The following is a 20,233-nucleotide window of genomic DNA, read 5'->3' on the forward strand; positions in this document are numbered from 1 at the left end:
TGAATATCAGTTAGTTTCCATCTTTGGTGTGTGAGGGCTGAATATCAGTTAGTTTCCATCTTTGGTGTGTGAGGGTTGAATATCAGTTAGTTTCCATCTTTGGTGTGTGAGGGCTGAATATCAGTTAGTTTCCATCTTTGGTGTGTGAGGGCTGAATATCAGCCAGTTTCCATGGTGTGTGTGTGAGGGCTGAATATCAGCCAGTTTCCATCTGTGTGAGGGCTGAATATCAGCCAGTTTCCATGGTTTGTGTGTGAGGGCTGAATATCAGCCAGTTTCCATCTTTGGTGTGTGAGGGCTGAATATCAGCCAGTTTCCATCTTTGGTGTGTGAGGGCTGAATATCAGCCAGTTTCCATCTTTGGTGTGTGAGGGCTGAATATCAGTTAGTTTCCATCTTTGGTGTGTGAGGGCTGAATATCAGTTAGTTTCCATCTTTGGTGTGTGAGGGTTGAATATCAGTTAGTTTCCATCTTTGGTGTGTGAGGGCTGAATATCAGTTAGTTTCCATCTTTGGTGTGTGAGGGCTGAATATCAGCCAGTTTCCATGGTGTGTGTGTGAGGGCTGAATATCAGCCAGTTTCCATGGTGTGTGTGTGAGGGCTGAATATCAGCCAGTTTCCATCTTTGGTGTGTGAGGGCTGAATATCAGTTAGTTTCCATCTTTGGTGTGTGAGGGTTGAATATCAGTTAGTTTCCATCTTTGGTGTGTGAGGGTTGAATATCAGTTAGTTTCCATCTTTGGTGTGTGAGGGCTGAATATCAGTTAGTTTCCATCTTTGGTGTGTGAGGGCTGAATATCAGTTAGTTTCCATCTTTGGTGTGTGAGGGCTGAATATCAGCCAGTTTCCATGGTTTGTGTGTGAGGGCTGAATATCAGCCAGTTTCCATGGTGTGTGTGTGAGGGCAGTATAACATTAACAGGTAGCGGTTGTGCACAAGTCCCTGCTGCCTCTACATCCAGCTCACTCTGAAACCGGCGACATCATGGCCTCAGTCTGCACGTGTGTGTGAAAGACAAGAGGCCGGCTTGGCATTACTGTCGGTGCTCGTGCCGTGTTCCGCGCGGGCGTTGTTTCAGCTGCGCCCGGTTTCATGTTACTATTTTTAGCAGAGAAAACTGGCCCAACTAAGAGCTTTCAGGCCAACAGCCATGAACCCCCCAACACCCACACCACCACCCCGACACCCACACCACCACCCCGACACCCACACCCGACACCACCACCCCGACACCCACACCCGACACCACCACCCCAACACCCACACCCAACACCACCATCCCAACACCCACACCCGACACCACCACCCCGACACCCATACCCGACACCACCATCCCAACACCCACACCCGACACCACCACCCCGACACCCACCCCAACACCACCACCCCAACACCCACACCTGACACCACCACCCCAACACCCTGACGCCGACATCCAACACCACCACCCCGACCCCCAACACCACCACCCCGACCCCCCAACACCCACACCGGACACCACCACCCCGACCCCCCAACACCCACACCCGACACCACCACTCCAACCCCCAACACCCACATCCAACTCCACCACCCCAACCCCCCAACACCCACACCCAACACCACCACCCCGACCCCCCAACACCCACATCCAACACCACCACCCCGACCCCCCAACACCCACATCCAACACCACCTCCCCGACCCCCCAACACCCACATCCAACACCACCACCCCGACCCCCCAACACCCACATCCAACACCACCACCCCAACACCCACATCCAACACCACCACCCCAACCCCACTACCCCGATCCCCCAACACCAACACCCACCACCCCCACCCCCACACCTACCCGACGTCCGGGGGCCTGAGGGAGGGCTGTGGGTTCCAGAGGGAGGAGTGGCACATCATCCAGTCCACCCACACCTTCAGGCCAGGCAGCAGCTGTCGCAGGTCCTCCCCAAGGGGCCCCTGGTCCCCCCCCTCCTGGGCCCCCTGCCCTCCCAGCAGCTGCCTGACGCGGGAGGCCAGCAGGCCGAACATGTCCAACGCCACCTCTACAGCATGCTCCTGCAGCAGGGACCGGCAGCTGGCGCCCAGACTTTCGTCTGCATCAACACACCTCATCATGTGTAATGTGGGTCAACACCCGTCACTGTGTACACATCATCATGTCTGATGTGTGTGTGTGTCAACACCCGTCACTGTGTACACATCATCATGTCTGATGTGTGTGTGTGTCAACACCCGTCACTGTGTACACATCATCATGTCTGATGTGTGTGTGTCAACACCCGTCACCGTGTACACATCATCGTGTCTGATGTGTGTGTGTGTCAACACCCGTCACTGTGTATACATCATCGTGTCTTGTGTGTGTGTGTGTCAACACCCATCACTGTGTATACATCATCGTGTCTTGTGCGTGTGTGTGTCAACACCAGTCACTGTGTACACATCATCATGTCTTGTGCGTGTGTGTGTGTGTGTTTGTGTGTGTGTCAACACCCGTCGCTGTGTACACATGGTCATGTCTGATGTGTGTGTGTCAACACCCGTCATCGTGTACACATCGTCGTGTCTGATGTGTGTGTGTGTGTGTGTGTATCAACACACCGTCATCATGTACACATGATTGTATCTGATGTGCGTGTGTCAACACATCATCATCATCATGGAAACGTCATCGTGTCCGTTGTGCGTGTGTCAACACCCCTCAATGTGTCTGGTGTGTGTGTGTCACCCCGTTATTGTGTGCAATTCATTGTGTCTGACGTGTGAGTGTCAACACCCCTCATCATGTCTGTTGTATGTGTGTCAACACCCCTCATCATGTCTGACGTGAGTGTCAACACCCCCTCATCATTTCTGTTGTGAGTGTCAACACCCCTCATCATGTCTGTTATGTGAGTCTCAACACCCCCTCATCATTTCTGTTGTGAGTGTCAACACCCCTCATCATGTCTGTTGTGTGAGTCTCAACACCCCCTCATCATGTCTGTTGTGTGTGCGTCAACACCCCTCATCATGTCTGTTATGTGAGTCTCAACACCCCCTCATCATTTCTGTTGTGAGTGTCAACACCCCTCATCATGTCTGTTGTGTGTGTGTGTCAACACCCCTCATCATGTCTGACGTGTGAGTGTCAACACCCCTCATCATGTCTGATGTGTGAGTGTCAACACCCCCTCATCATGTCTGTTGTGTGTGTGTCAACACCCCTCATCATGTCTGTTGTGTGAGTGTCAACACCCCTCATCATGTCTGTTGTGTGAGTGTCAACACCCCTCATCATGTCTGTTGTGTGAGTGTCAACACTCCCTCATCGTGTACAATTCATCATATCTGATGTGTGCATGTCAACACCCCTCATCATGTACACATCATTATTTATGTGTGTCAACATCTGTCATCATGTACACATCAACGTGTCTAATGTGTGTCAACACCCCGTCATCGTGTACAATTCATCGTGTCTGATGTGTGTCAACATCTGTCATCATGTACACATCGTATGTCTAACGTGTGTCAACACCCATCATGTCGTACACACCATCATGTCTAATGTGTGTCAACACTCATCATGTTGTACACATCACCATGTCTAAAGTGTGTCAACACCCATCATGCTGTACACATCATCGTGTCTAATGTGTGTCACCACCTGTCATGTTGTACACATCACTGTGTCTAATGTGTGTCACCACCCGTCATGTTGTACACATCACTGTGACTAATGTGTGTCAACACCTGTCATGTTTTACACATCTGAGTCCCTCACTTCCCATGCATGTCACCTACCTAATTTCCATACATTCTACAGACCAGACTGATCATTCAAGATAAAGCCAAACTGTAAAATTCATCAGCAACACCACCAGCGAAAGCAACTGACGTATTCCAGTATTGATGTTCTGTCTTCATCACAATTTGTTTTCTTGTTTGCTTTTTAAATGTTTTTTTAAGCTCTTTGCTGAATGGTCATGGTCAAGGGATTTATCAAATTCTAAGACTTTTCCAGACCCAAAGGGCAAAACATACTTTCCAAAGACTTTTCCATACCAAAGGGCAAAACATACTTTCTAAAGACTTTTCCAGACCCAAAGGGCAAAACATACTTTCTAAAGAATTTTCCAGACCAAAGGGCAAAACATACTTTCCAAAGACTTTTCCAGACCCAAAGGGCAAAACATACTTTCTAAAGAATTTTCCAGACCAAAGGACAAAACATACTTTCCAAAGAATTTTCCAGACCAAAGGGCAAAACATACTTTCCGAAGACTTTTCCAGACCCAAAGGGCAAAACATACTTTCCTAAGACTTTACTTTTCCAGACCCAAGGGGAAAAACATACTTTCCGAAGACTTTTCCAGACCCAAAGGGCAAAACATACTTTCCGAAGACTTTTCCAGACCCAAAGGGCAAAACATACTTTCTAAAGAATTTTCCAGACCCAAAGGGCAAAACATACCTTCCAAAGACATTTCCGGACCCAAAGGGCAAAACATACTTTCCTAAGACTTTTCCTGACCCAAAGGGCAAAACATACTTTCTAAAGACTTTTCCAGACCCAAAGGGCAAAACATACTTTCCAAAGACTTTTCCAGACCCAAAGGGCAAAACATACTTTCCTAAGACTTTTCCTGACCCAAAGGGCAAAACATACTTTCCTAAGACTTTTCCACACCCAAAGGGCAAAACATACTTTCCAAAGACTTTTCCAGACCCAAAGGGCAAAACATACTTTCCAAAGACTTTTCCTGACCCAGAGGGCAAAACATACCTTCCAAAGACATTTCCAGACCCAAAGGGCAAAACATACTTTCCAAAGACTTTTCCAGACAAAAAGGGCAAGACCCAAAGGGCAAAACATACCTTCAAAAGACATTTCCAGACCCAAAGGGCAAAACATACTTTCCAAAGACTTTTCCAGACCCAAAGGGCAAAACATACTTTCCTAAGACTTTTCCAGACCCAAAGGGCAAAACATACTTTCTGAAGACTTTTCCAGACCCAAAGGGCAAAACATACTTTCCAAAGACTTTTCCAGACCCAAAGGGCAAAACATACTTTCCAAAGACTTTTCCAGACCCAAAGGGCAAAACATACTTTCCAAAGACTTTTCCAGACCCAAAGGGCAAAACATACTTTCCAAAGACTTTTCCAGACCCAAAGAGCAAAACATACTTTCCAAAGACTTTTCCAGACCCAAAGGGCAAAACATACTTTCCAAAGACTTTTCCAGACCCAAAGGGCAAAACATATTTTCCGAAGACTTTTCCAGACCCAAAGGGCAAAACATACTTTCCTAAGACATTTCCAGACCCAAAGGGCAAAACATACTTTCCTAAGACTTTTCCACACCCAAAGGGCAAAACATACTTTCCAGACTTTTCCACACCCAAAGGGCCCACAAAGCTGCCAAAAAAGGAGCCAAGAAGGAAATGGGAAGTATACCATTGAACTGTCCACTGTCTATATCCCACAGTTATATTTTACTGGAAAAAGAATCATGAGACAGAACAGAGTGTTAGAACAGCAGTAGGTTTACACTTCATGGAAGTGGCCAAGAATGGTATGTGGAGTTACTTTTACCCGGACTACAGTGTGTGAACATCTATCTACTTTACAACTGATAATTAAATGCATTAAAAAGTAAATACAGCAAAAACATCCCATGCTGTTCAGGAGGACATCTCTCAAAGACACATACACATTTGAATGGGAGACTTTGAAGCCTTTTATATCTAGTTTACCAGATAAATCGTTTAAAGATGTTAATCCAAAATAAATTCTGAAAGTTTGCTTCGCAATCCAACTGGACATCTGATGAATTAAGTTTACAGTTTACATTTATTAGGTTCTTGATTCTTTGTACATGGATTTTTTTTTTTTTCATATCTAAATTCCCACTTAGTGGCTAGAGGCTAAACTGGCCCCCCCCCAGCCCCCCACACACCCCACCTTTGAGGGCGGTGTTGTCAATGGAGAACATGTTGATGGCCATGAGCTGCACCAGGCGGGCGGCGGACAGGAGGCAGGGAGAGTGCTGCAGCAAGAGGCGCCACTCCTGGAGCATCACACTGCCGCTCTCCGTGAACACCTCAAAGCTGTCACATCACATCAGACATCACACTGCTGCTCTCTGTCAACACCTCAAAGCTGTCACATCACACATCACAAATCACACATCACACTGCCACTCTCTGTCAACACCTCAAAGCTGTCACATCACAAATCACACATCACACTGCCGCTCTCTGTCAACACCTCAAAGCTGTCACATCACACATCACAAATCACACATCACACTGCCGCTCTCCATCAACACCTCAAAGCTGTCACATCACAAATCACACTGCCGCTCTCCGTCAACACCTCAAAGCTGTCACATCATACATCACAAATCACACATCACACTGCCACTCTCTGTCAACACCTCAAAGCTGACACATCACAAATCACACATCACACTGCCGCTCTCCGTGAACACCTCAAAGCTGTCACATCACAAATCACACTGCCGCTCTCCGTCAACACCTCAAAGCTGTCACATCACAAATCACACATCACACTGCCGCTCTCCATCAACACCTCAAAGCTGTCACATCACAAATCACACTGCCGCTCTCCGTCAACACCTCAAAGCTGTCACATCACACATCACACTGCCGCTCTCCTGTCAACACCTCAAAGCTGTCACATCACAAATCACACTGCCGCTCTCCGTCAACACCTCAAAGCTGTCACATCACACATCACACTGCCGCTCTCCATCAACACCTCAAAGCTGTCACATCACACATCACACTGCCGCTCTCCATCAACACCTCAAAGCTGTCACATCACACATCACACTGCCGCTCTCCGTCAACACCTCAAAGCTGTCACATCACAAATCACACATCACACTGCCGCTCTCCGTCAACACCTCAAAGCTGTCACATCACAAATCACACATCACATTGCCGCTCTCCATCAACACCTCAAAGCTGTCACATCACAAATCACACATCACACTGCCGCTCTCCATCAACACCTCAAAGCTGTCACATCACAAATCACACTGCCGCTCTCCATCAACACCTCAAAGCTGTCACATCACACATCACACTGCCGCTCTCTGTCAACACCTCAAAGCTGTCACATCACAAATCACACATCACACTGCCGCTCTCCATCAACACCTTAAAGCTGTCACATCACAAATCACACTGCCGCTTTCCGTCAACACCTCAAAGCTGTCACATCACACTGCCGCTCTCTGTCAACACCTCAAAGCTGTCACATCACAAATCACACATCACACTGCCGCTCTCCATCAACACCTCAAAGCTGTCACATCACACATCACACTGCCGCTCTTCGTCAACACCTCAAAGCTGTCACATCACAAATCACACTGCCGCTTTCCGTCAACACCTCAAAGCTGTCACATCACAAATCACACTGCCGCTCTCCGTCAACACCTCAAAGCTGTCACATCACAAATCACACATCACACTGCCGCTCTCCGTCAACACCTCAAAGCTGTCACATCACAAATTACACATCACACTGCCGCTCTCCGTCAACACCTCAAAGATGTCACATCACACTGCCGCTCTCCGTCAACACCTCAAAGCTGTCACATCACAAATCACACTGCCACTCTCCGTCAACACCTCAAAGCTGTCACATCACAAATCACACATCACACTGCCGCTCTCCATCAACACCTTAAAGCTGTCACATCACAAATCAAACTGCCGCTCTCCGTCAACACCTCAAAGCTGTCACATCACAAATCACACTGCCGCTCTCCGTCAACACCTCAAAGCTGTCACATCACAAATCACACATCACACTGCCGCTCTCCGTCAACACCTCAAAGCTGTCACATCACAAATCAAACTGCCGCTCTCCGTCAACACCTCAAAGCTGTCACATCACAAATCACACTGCCGCTCTCCGTCAACACCTCAAAGCTGTCACATCACAAATCACACATCACACTGCCGCTCTCCGTCAACACCTCAAAGCTGTCACATCACAAATTACACATCACACTGCCGCTCTCCGTCAAAACCTCAAAGCTGTCACATCACAAATTACACATCACACTGCCGCTCTCCGTCAACACCTCAAAGATGTCACATCACACTGCCGCTCTCCGTCAACACCTCAAAGCTGTCACATCACAAATTGCACATCACACTGCCGCTCTCCGTCAACACCTCAAAGATGTCACATCACACTGCCGCTCTCCGTCAACACCTCAAAGCTGTCACATCACAAATCACACTGCCACTCTCCGTCAACACCTCAAAGCTGTCACATCACAAATCACACTGCCACTCTCCGTCAACACCTCAAAGCTGTCACATCACAAATCACACTGCCACTCTCCGTCAACACCTCAAAGCTGTCACATCACAAATCACACTGCCACTCTCCGTCAACACCTCAAAGCTGTCACATCACACTGCCACTCTCCGTCAACACCTCAAAGCTGTCACATCACAAATCACACTGCCGCTCTCCGTCAACACCTCAAAGCTGTCACATCACAAATCACACTGCCACTCTCCGTCAACACCTCAAAGCTGTCACATCACAAATCACACTGCCACTCTCCGTCAACACCTCAAAGCTGTCACATCACAAATCACACTGCCACTCTCCGTCAACACCTCAAAGCTGTCACATCACACTGCCACTCTCCGTCAACACCTCAAAGCTGTCACATCACAAATCACACTGCCACTCTCCGTCAACACCTCAAAGCTGTCACATCACAAATCACACATTACACTGCCGCTCTCTGTCAACACCTCAAAGCTGTCACATCACACATCACACTGCCACTCTCCGTCAACACCTCAAAGCTGTCACATCACCAATCACACATCACACTGCCGCTCTCCATGAAGAGATTTAGTGAAGAGATTGCCATGGTCAACAAGCTGACTTACTTGATTTTAGTGAAGAGTTTGCCATGGTCAACAAGCTGACTTACTTGATTTTAGTGAAGAGTTTGCCGTGGACATTGAGGAAGGTCTGCAGGAAGCGCTTGTTGAGCTGAAAGCCAACAGTCACACCTGGTCTGAATCACACATTTCTGCACACACACACACACCCCCACCTCCCCCGTGGTGACCATCTAACTCATTCACACCTGTGGTGATCATTCCATTTGATGACACCCATTCTGATTAATATCACACCTTTCTACACCACCTCCCTCCCCCCCTCTGTGGTGACCATCTAACTCATTCACACCTGTGGTGATCATTCCATTTGATGACACCCATTCTGATTAATATCACACCTTTCTACACCACCTCCCTCCCTCCCTCTGTGGTGACCATCTAACTCATTCACACCTGTGGTGATCATTCCATTTGATGACACCCATTCTGATTAATATCACACCTTTCTACACCACCTCCCTCCCCCCCCCCCCTGTGGTGACCATCTAACTCATTCACACCTGTGGTGATCATTCCATTTGATGACACCCATTCTGATTAATATCACACCTTTCTACACCACCTCCCTCCCCCCCCCTGTGGTGACCATCTGACTCATTCACACCTGTGGTGATCATTCCATTTGATGACACCCATTCTGATTAATATCACACCTTTCTACACCACCTCCCTCCCCCCCCCCCCCTGTGGTGACCATCTAACTCATTCACACCTGTGGTGATCATTCCATTTGATGACACCCATTCTGATTAATATCACACCTTTCTACACCACCTCCCTCCCCCCCTCTGTGGTGACCATCTAACTCATTCACACCTGTGGTGATCATTCCATTTGATGACACCCATTCTGATTAATATCACACCTTTCTACACCACCTCCCTCCCTCCCCCTGTGGTGACCATCTAAGTCATTCACACCTGTGGTGATCATTCCATTTGATGACACTCATTCTGATTAATATCACACCTTTCTACACCACCTCCCTCCTCCCCCCCCCCTGTGGTGACCATCTAACTCATTCACACCTGTGGTGATCATTCCATTTGATGACACCCATTCTGATTAATATCACACCTTTCTACACCACCTCCCTCCCCCCCCTGTGGTGACCATCTAACTCATTCACACCTGTGGTGATCATTCCATTTGATGACACCCATTCTGATTAATATCACACCTTTCTACACCACCTCCCTCCCCCCCTCTGTGGTGACCATCTAACGTCATTCACACCTGTGGTGATCATTCCATTTGATGACACCCATTCTGATTAATATCACACCTTTCTACACCACCTCCCTCCCTCCCCCTGTGGTGACCATCTAAGTCATTCACACCTGTGGTGATCATTCCATTTGATGACACTCATTCTGATTAATATCACACCTTTCTACACCACCTCCCTCCTCCCCCCCCCTGTGGTGACCATCTAACTCATTCACACCTGTGGTGATCATTCCATTTGATGACACCCATTCTGATTAATCATATTGCTCACAACTGTCTTAATAATTTAGCATGCATGCTCACAGCCATATTGCTAGATACTATGAGTGTGACTCATCCATTGTAATTATAATGGCAGTAATATCAACAATAATAATAATGGGTAATAATAATATCCCCATTGATAATCAGACTCATACCTGCATATAAGAGTGAGTGTGTGTATGTGTATGTGTGCATGTATGTGTGCATGAGTTGAGTGTATGAGTGTATGTGTGTACATGTGTGCAATGCCCTTCCTGACGGCCCAGCCATGATGCACTGACCAGGAAACCAGCTTCCATCACTCTGAATCCAACTTGGACCACTAGTTTTACTGCCACTCCACTGAACCTTGAGTGGCGGACTGGGTGCTTGTCTTTCAGATGAGACTACAAATCGATTAGCAGCACACACCTAGCACATGTAACAGAACCCAGCAAAAAAGAAGAAAAAAGGGGTGGCACTGCACTCTGGCCACTAAGTCTCCCCACAGGAGAGCATTCCCAATTTCACACACACAAATCTCATGTGACAAAAAAGTTACGCAATAGAATTAATACAATGCAAAAAATACAGTATAGTACGACAAATACATTAAAACACATTAAACATAAAACACTACAATGAATATGCATCACTGTCATCCCAACACCTCACCCCTCCCACCACTCTATTCTCTGTCCTCCTCCCCCCCCTCCTCCCAACACCTCACCCCTCCCACCACTCTATTCTCTGTCCTCCTTCACCCCCTCCTCCCAACACCTCACCCCTCCCATCACTCTATTCTCTGTCCTCCTCCCCCCCCCTCCTCCCAACACCTCACCCCTCCCATCACTCTATTCTCTGTCCTCCTTCACCCCCTCCTCCCAACACCTCACCCCTCCCATCACTCTATTCTCTGTCCTCCTCCCCCCCCCTCCTCCCAACACCTCACCCCTCCCATCACTCTATTCTCTGTCCTCCTTCACCCCCTCCTCCCAACACCTCACCCCTCCCACCACTCTATTCTCTGTCCTCCTCCCCACAAACACCTCACCCCTCCCACCACCACTATTCTCTGCCCCCCCACCCCCCCCCAACACCTCACCCCTCCCATCACTCTATTCTCTGTCCTCCTCCCCCCCTCCCAACACCTCACCCCTCCCATCACTCTATTCTCTGTCCCCCCCCCAACACCTCACCCTTCCCACCACTCTATTCTCTGCCCCCCCCCCCACACACACACACACCTCACCCCTCCCACCACTCTCTGTCCCCCCCCCCACCCCCAACACCTCACCCCTCCCATCACTCTATTCTCTGTCCCCCCCCCCCCCTCAACACCTCACCCTTCCCACCACTCTATTCTCTGCCCCCCCCCCCCCCCCCACACACACACACCTCACCCCTCCCATCACTCTATTCTCTGTCTCCCCCTCCCCCGAACACCTCACCCCTCCCATCACTCTATTCTCTGCCCTCCTCCCCCCCCTCCCAACACCTCACCCCTCCCATCACTCTATTCTCTGTCCCCCCACCCCCACCCCCAACACCTCACCCCTCCCACCACTCTATTCTCTGTCCCCCCCCACACCCCCCCAAACACCTCACCCCTCCCATCACTCTATTCTCTGTCCCCCCACTTCCCCCCATCCCTGCCCCCCACCCCTTCCACGATGCTTCATCATGGTGGCCTGACCTCTGTGGCCGAGAGGGCAGTGAGGTCGTCAGGGTCGGAGTCGCGGTCCGACTGGCGGTCCTGTGACCTGGAGCCGTCGGCAGCGATCCACACCTCCACCCGTCGCCGGGCATGGGGGTGGGGCTGTGAGGGGGGGGCCCTCCTCCGTCGCTTCCGCCGAGCCTCTTCCACACGCCGCTGCTCCACCGCCTCCTCCTGTTGACAAGGGTGTGTTCACTCTGACACGTCATACACACACTATCCAAGGGTGTGTTCACTTTGCTGACACGTCATACACACTGTCTCAGGGTGTGTTCACTTTGTTGACACGCCAAACACACTATCCAAGGGTGTGTTCACTTTGCTGACACGTCATACACACAGTCTCAGGGTGTGTTCACTTAGTTGACGCGTCATACACACTGCCTCAGGGTGTGTTCACTTTGCTGACACGTCATACACACTGTCTGAGGGTGTGCTGACTTTGCTGACACGTCATACACACTGTCTGAGGGTGTGTTCACTTTGCTGACACATCATACACACTGTCTAAGGGTGTGTTGACTTTGCTGACACGTCATACACACTGTCTGAGGGTGTGTTCACTTTGTTGACGCGTCATACACACTGTCTGAGGGTGTGTTGACTTTGCTGACACGTCATACACACTGTCTCAGGGTGTGTTCACTTTGTTGACGCGTCATACACGCTGAGGGTGTGTTCACTTTGCTGACACATCATACACACTGTCTGAGGGTGTGTTCACTTTGTTGACGCGTCATACACACTGTCTGAGGGTGTGTTCACTTTGTTGACGCGTCATACACGCTGAGGGTGTGTTGACTTTGCTGACACGTCATACACACTGTCTGAGGGTGTGCTGACTTTGCTGACACGTCATACACACTGTCTAAGGGTGTGTTCACTTTGCTGACACATCATACACACTGTCTAAGGGTGTGTTGACTTTGCTGACACGTCATACACACTGTCTGAGGGTGTGTTCACTTTGCTGACACATCATACACACTGTCTGAGGGTGTGTTCACTTTGTTGACGCATCATACACACTGTCTGAGGGTGTGTTCACTTTGTTGACGCGTCATACACACTGTCTGAGGGTGTGTTGACTTTGCTGACACGTCATACACACTGTCTCAGGGTGTGTTCACTTTGTTGACGCGTCATACACGCTGAGGGTGTGTTGACTTTGCTGACACGTCATACACACTGTCTGTGGGTGTGTTCACTTTGCTGACACGTCATACACACACTGTCTGAGGGTGTGTTCACTTTGCTGACACGTCATAAACACTGTCTGAGGGTGTGTTCACTTTGTTGTCATGTCGTACACACTGTCTGAGGGTGTGTTCACTTTGTTGACACATCATACACACACCGTTGGTGGATGTGTTGACACATTATACATACATACACAGTCAGTGGGTGTGTTGACTCATCATACATACATTGTCGGTGGGTGTGTTGACACGTCATACATACACTGTCAGTGGGTGTGCTGACATGTCATACATACACTGTCAGTGGGTGTGTTGACATGTCATACATACACTGTCAGTGGGTGTGTTGACATGTCATTCATACACAGTCAGTGGGTGTGTTGACACGTCATACATACACTGTCAGTGGGTGTGTTGACACGTCATACATACACTGTCAGTGGGTGTGCTGACATGTCATACATACACTGTTGTGGGTGTGTTGACACGTCATACATACACTGTTGTGGGTGTGTTGACACGTCATACATACACTGTCAGTGGGTGTGTTGACATGTCATTCATACACAGTCAGTGGGTGTGTTGACACGTCATACATACACTGTTGTGGTTGTGTTGACATGTCATACATACACTGTTGTGGGTGTGTTGACATGTCAAACATACACACACACGCTGTCCATGGGTCGGTAGATATATCATACATACACACACACATATAGATACATACATACAAACAATTACAGACAAATACATATATACACATACCCATTTTCAAATACATAAACGCACACACATATACACAAACAAAAACATACATATATACATACACACACATACATACATATATACAGATACACACAAAACATACATAATACACACACACACACACACATCATACACACATCATACACACATACATGCACACACATGCACGCACACACACAAAAACGAACACACACACACACGCATCACATATACATACACACACACACACACACACACACACACACACAGAAAGAGAGAGTGGGGGACAGGATATTACACAGTGTGTTTGTGTGTGTGCATGTGTGTGCATGTGAGTGTGTCCAAGTGCACATGCATGAGGGTGGAGCAGCGTCAGGGCAGATACCTTCCTGCGCACTTCGTCAAACAGGGACATGAGGCTTTCCCGCGCTGTCAGGATAGGGTTGCTGGCCGCCAGACTTCGCTGGTAGTAGTACACTGCGTCCAGCTTCCGCCGCTGCCACACCACCACCATCACCATCATCATCATCATCAATATTATTATCATTATAATCACCACCATCACTATCACCACCATTATCATCATCATCATCATCATCATCATCACCACCACCACTACCACCATCATCATTATCACCATCATTACTATCATTACCATCATTATCATCACCACCACCATAATCATCATCACCATCAATATCATCATCACCATCACTATCACCATCGCTATCATAAACACCATCACCATCATTATCACCACCTACACCATCATCATCATCATCATCACCACCATCATCACCACCACCATCATCATCACCACCATCATCACCACCACCATCATCATCACCACGCATAATCACCACCACCATCATTACTACATAACCATCACCATCATTATCACTGCCTACACCATCGTCATCATCATCATCACCACCATCATCACCACCACCATAATCACCACCATCATCATTACTACATAACCATCATCATCACTACCACTATCATCATCATCAGATTATAGCACAATGACGCAGAGAGCTCCTGGCACTTTACAACAAAACATTACACATGTATTTAAGTACACATGGATCAAGTACACCATCCACCAACAAACTTGCGCACACACACAAATGCAAACACACACACACACACCACAAAGTGACCAGCGGAAGTTGAAGAAACACATCGGTCAGTAAGATGGTAGGCAGAACGGAAAAGGTGTGTTAAGAGGCTTTCCAAACTGAACTGGTGAATCAACATGGTGGACTGAGAAGTGCAGTTTGTTCCACACCGCCAGACCATGACAAGAGAAAGACTTCAAACATCAACACCAGACCATGACAAGAGAAAGACTTCAAACATCAACACCAGACCATGACAGGAGAAAGACTTCAAACATCAACACCAGACCATGACAGGAGGAAGACTTCAAACATCAACACCAGACCATGACAAGAGAAAGACTTCAAACATCAACACCAGACCATGACAAGAGAAAGACTTCAAACATCAACACCAGACCATGACAAGAGAAAGACTTCAAACATCAACACCAGACCATGACAGGAGGAAGACTTCAAACATCAACACCAGACCATGACAGGAGGAAGACTTCAAACATCAACACCAGACCATGACAGGAGGAAGACTTCAAACATCAACACCAGACCATGACAGGAGGAAGACTTCAAACATCAACACCAGACCATGACAGGAGAAAGACTTCAAACATCAACACCAGACCATGACAAGAGAAAGACTTCAAACATCAACACCAGACCATGACAAGAGAAAGACTTCAAGCATCAAAACCAGACCATGACAGGAGGAAGACTTCAAACATCAACACCAGACCATGACAGGAGGAAGACTTCAAACATCAACACCAGACCATGACAGGAGGAAGACTTCAAACATCAACACCAGACCATGACAGAAAGAAGACTTCAAACATCAACACCAGACCATGACAGGAGGAAGACTTCAAACATCAACACCAGACCATGACAGGAGGAAGACTTCAAACATCAACACCAGACCATGACAGGAGGAAGACTTCAAACATCAACACCAGACCATGACAGAAAGAAGACTTCAAACATCAACACCAGACCATGACAGGAGGAAGACTTCAAACATCAACACCAGACCATGACAGAAGGAAGACTTCAAACATCAACACCAGACCATGACAGGAGGAAGACTTCAAACACCTTATCAACACCAGACCAAGACAGGACGAAGACTTCAAACATCAACACCAGACCATGACAGGAGGAAGACTTCAAACACCTTATCAACACCAGACCATGACAGGAGGAAGACTTCAAACACCTTATCAACACCAGACCAAGACAGGAGGAAGACTTCAAACATCAACACCAGACCATGACAGGAGGAAGACTTCAAACACCTTATCAACACCAGACCAAGACAGGAGGAAGACTTCAAACACCTTATCAACACCAGACCAAGACAGGAGGAAGACTTCAAACACCTTATCAACAACAGACCATGACAGGAGGAAGACTTCAAACATCAACACCAGACCATGACAGGAGGAAGACTTCAAACATCAACACCAGACCAAGACAAGAGGAAGACTTCAAACACCTTATCAACACCAGACCAAGACAGGAGGAAGACTTCAAACACCTTATCAACACCAGACTAAGACAGGACGAAGACTTCAAACACCTTATCAACACCAGACCAAGACAGGAGGAAGACTTCAAACACCTTATCAACAACAGACCATGACAGGAGGAAGACTTCAAACACCTTATCAACAACAGACCATGACAGAAGGAAGACTTCAAACATCAGCACCAGACCAAGACAGGAGGAAGACTTCAAACACCTTATCAACACCAGACCAATACAGGAGGAAGACTTCAAACACCTTATCAACAACAGACCATGACAGGAGGAAGACTTCAAACATCAACACCAGACCAAGACAAGAGGAAGACTTCAAACATCAACACCAGACCAAGACAGGAGGAAGACTTCAAACACCTTATCAACACCAGACCATGACAGGAGGAAGACTTCAAACACCTTATCAACACCAGACCATGACAGGAGGAAGACTTCAAACACCTTATCAACAACAGACCATGACAGAAGGAAGACTTCAAACATCAGCACCAGACCAAGACAGGAGGAAGACTTCAAACACCTTATCAACACCAGACCATGACAGAAGGAAGACATGAAACATCAACACCAGACCATGACAGAAGGAAGACTTCAAACATCAACACCAGACCAAGACAGGAGGAAGACTTCAAACACCTTATCAACACCAGACCAAGACAGGAGGAAGACTTCAAACACCTTATCAACACCAGACCATGACAGGAGGAAGACTTCAAACACCTTATCAACACCAGACCAAGACAGGAGGAAGACTTCAAACACCTTATCAACAACAGACCATGACAGGAGGAAGACTTCAAACACCTTATCAACACCAGACCAAGACAGGAGGAAGACTTCAAACACCTTATCAACACCAGACCAAGACAGGAGGAAGACTTCAAACACCTTATCAACACCAGACCAAGACAGGAGGAAGACTTCAAACACCTTATCAACACCAGACCAAGACAGGAGGAAGACTTCAAACACCTAAAGGTCCACAGCTAACAGAAAGACAAAGAAACTGAACCCTAACCAGACCTGTGTAAAGGTCCACAGCTAACAGAAAGACAAAGACACTGAACCCTAACCAGACCTGTGTAAAGGTCCACAGCTAACAGAAAGACAAAGAAACTGAACCCTAACCAGACCTGTGTAAAGGTCCACAGCTAACAGAAAGACAAAGAGACTGAACCCTAACCAGACCTGTGTAAAGGTCCACAGCTAACAGAAAGACAAAGACACTGAACCCTAACCAGACCTGTGTAAAGGTCCACAGCTAACAGAAAGACAAAGACACTGAACTCTAACCAGACCTGTGTAAAGGTCCACAGCTAACAGAAAGACAAAGACACTGAACCCTAACCAGACCTGTGTAAAGGTCCCACAGCTAACAGAAAGACAAAGACACTGAACCCTAACCAGACCTGTGTAAAGGTCCACAGCTAACAGAAAGACAAAGACACTGAACCCTAACCAGACCTGTGTAAAGGTCCACAGCTAACAGAAAGACAAAGACACTGAACTCTAACCAGACCTGTGTAAAGGTCCACAGCTAACAGAAAGACAAAGACACTGAACCCTAACCAGACCTGTGTAAAGGTCCACAGCTAACAGAAAGACAAAGACACTGAACCCTAACCAGACCTGTGTAAAGGTCCACAGCTAACAGAAAGACAAAGACACTGAACTCTAACCAGACCTGTGTAAAGGTCCACAGCTAACAGAAAGACAAAGACACTGAACTCTAACCAGACCTGTGTAAAGGTCCACAGCTAACAGAAAGACAAAGACACTGAACCCTAACCAGACCTGTGTAAAGGTCCACAGCTAACAGAAAGACAAAGACACTGAACCCTAACCAGACCTGTGTAAAGGTCCACAGCTAACAGAAAGACAAAGACACTGAACTCTAACCAGACCTGTGTAAAGGTCCACAGCTAACAGAAAGACAAAGACACTGAACCCTAACCAGACCTGTGTAAAGGTCCACAGCTAACAGAAAGACAAAGACACTGAACCCTAACCAGACCTGTGTAAAGGTCCACAGCTAACAGAAAGACAAAGACACTGAACCCTAACCAGACCTGTGTAAAGGTCCACAGCTAACAGAAAGACAAAGACACTGAACCCTAACCAGACCTGTGTAAAGGTCCACAGCTAACAGAAAGACAAAGACACTGAACCCTAACCAGACCTGTGTAAAGGTCCACAGCTAACAGAAAGACAAAGAAACTGAACCCTAACCAGACCTGTGTAAAGGTCCACAGCTAACAAAAAACAAAGACACTGAACCCTAACCAGACCTGTGTAAAGGTCCCCACAGCTAACAGAAAGACAAAGACACTGAACTCTAACCAGACCTGTGTAAAGGTCCACAGCTAACAAAAAACAAAGACACTGAACCCTAACCAGACCTGTGTAAAGGTCCACAGCTAACAGAAAGACAAAGACACTGAACCCTAACCAGACCTGTGTAAAGGTCCACAGCTAACAGAAAGACAAAGACACTGAACCCTAACCAGACCTGTGTAAAGGTCCCCACACAGAGAAAGGCCAGAGAGCAGGGGAAGATAAGGAGGGAAAGACGACATGAGAGACACAGAAGGGAGAGGGATAACAGGGGGAGTCACTCACAGTGTAGACAGCCAAAATGGCCAGCTGGTTGTATGGACGGCCGTTCTTCGGGGCCAGCTTCTGGGCCTGCATGTACCAGCTTCACGCACACACACACACACACACACACACACACATCCAATGGTTTTTGTTTTTTTTTAATGTATTAATCATGCACTGAAACAGCAATGGCAGCCAACACCCTTGACACACCTTCATGTCAAGAGTGCCCCAAGAAAACTGAAAACTGCAATAGTAGTTGTTAGATAGATTAGGTAGGAATAGGCATCCCCCTCCCAAATATCCCCCCACTTTAAAACAAAAATTGAATAGTCTCTACAAACTCATTTGTCTTGCATTCCCTTTTTGTGTGTGTGTGTCTCTCTCCCCCCCTCCCCTCCTCCCAACCCCCCCCCCCACACACACACACACAAACACACAGAGTCTAACACACACACACATACACACACAATCACACACACAGTCTAATACACACAAACGCAATCACACACAAACACACACACAACACACAATCACACACACAGTCTAACACACACACACACACACACAAACAATCACACACACACAATCACACACACACACACACACACACAGACACTGACTGTCGTGCTTTGCCGTAGTTGGAGGAGTGAGCAGCCTGCTCCCTGTAGCGGGCCAGGTCCCCCAGGAACATGAGGGTTCGCTGGGCACTCAGCACTGCCAGCCGCACCCCCCTGCCCGCCCCCTCCGTGTGGGGGCCCCCACACCCACCCTCCTCCAGTAGGCTGTCCAGGCTGAAGGAGAAGGTGGACTGCAGCTTGGTCAGCAGAGCCTCGTAGAACGATGTGCCCTGAGAGGACACACAGGTCAGCATGGACTG

General features: G+C 47.8%; 1 protein-coding gene across 1 annotated transcript in view; it reads right to left on the reverse strand.

Annotated features, from left to right (window-relative positions):
• Window positions 1–20,233, reverse strand: part of LOC143288288 (telomerase-binding protein EST1A-like) — a 74,238-nt gene that overhangs the window by 29,936 nt on the left and 24,069 nt on the right. Inside the window, exons 7-13 of the mRNA XM_076596637.1 lie at window positions 19,977–20,203; window positions 19,375–19,453; window positions 14,480–14,590; window positions 12,128–12,322; window positions 8,985–9,046; window positions 5,951–6,096; window positions 1,839–2,094 (exon numbers count right to left, since the gene is read on the reverse strand). Of these exons, the coding sequence (XP_076452752.1) occupies window positions 1,839–2,094; window positions 5,951–6,096; window positions 8,985–9,046; window positions 12,128–12,322; window positions 14,480–14,590; window positions 19,375–19,453; window positions 19,977–20,203 (1,076 nt within the window). The remainder of the gene's footprint in view (window positions 1–1,838; window positions 2,095–5,950; window positions 6,097–8,984; window positions 9,047–12,127; window positions 12,323–14,479; window positions 14,591–19,374; window positions 19,454–19,976; window positions 20,204–20,233) is intronic.

Source organism: Babylonia areolata, chromosome 12 (genome assembly GCF_041734735.1).
Source record: "Babylonia areolata isolate BAREFJ2019XMU chromosome 12, ASM4173473v1, whole genome shotgun sequence".
Taxonomy (NCBI): Eukaryota; Metazoa; Mollusca; class Gastropoda; order Neogastropoda; family Buccinidae; genus Babylonia; species Babylonia areolata.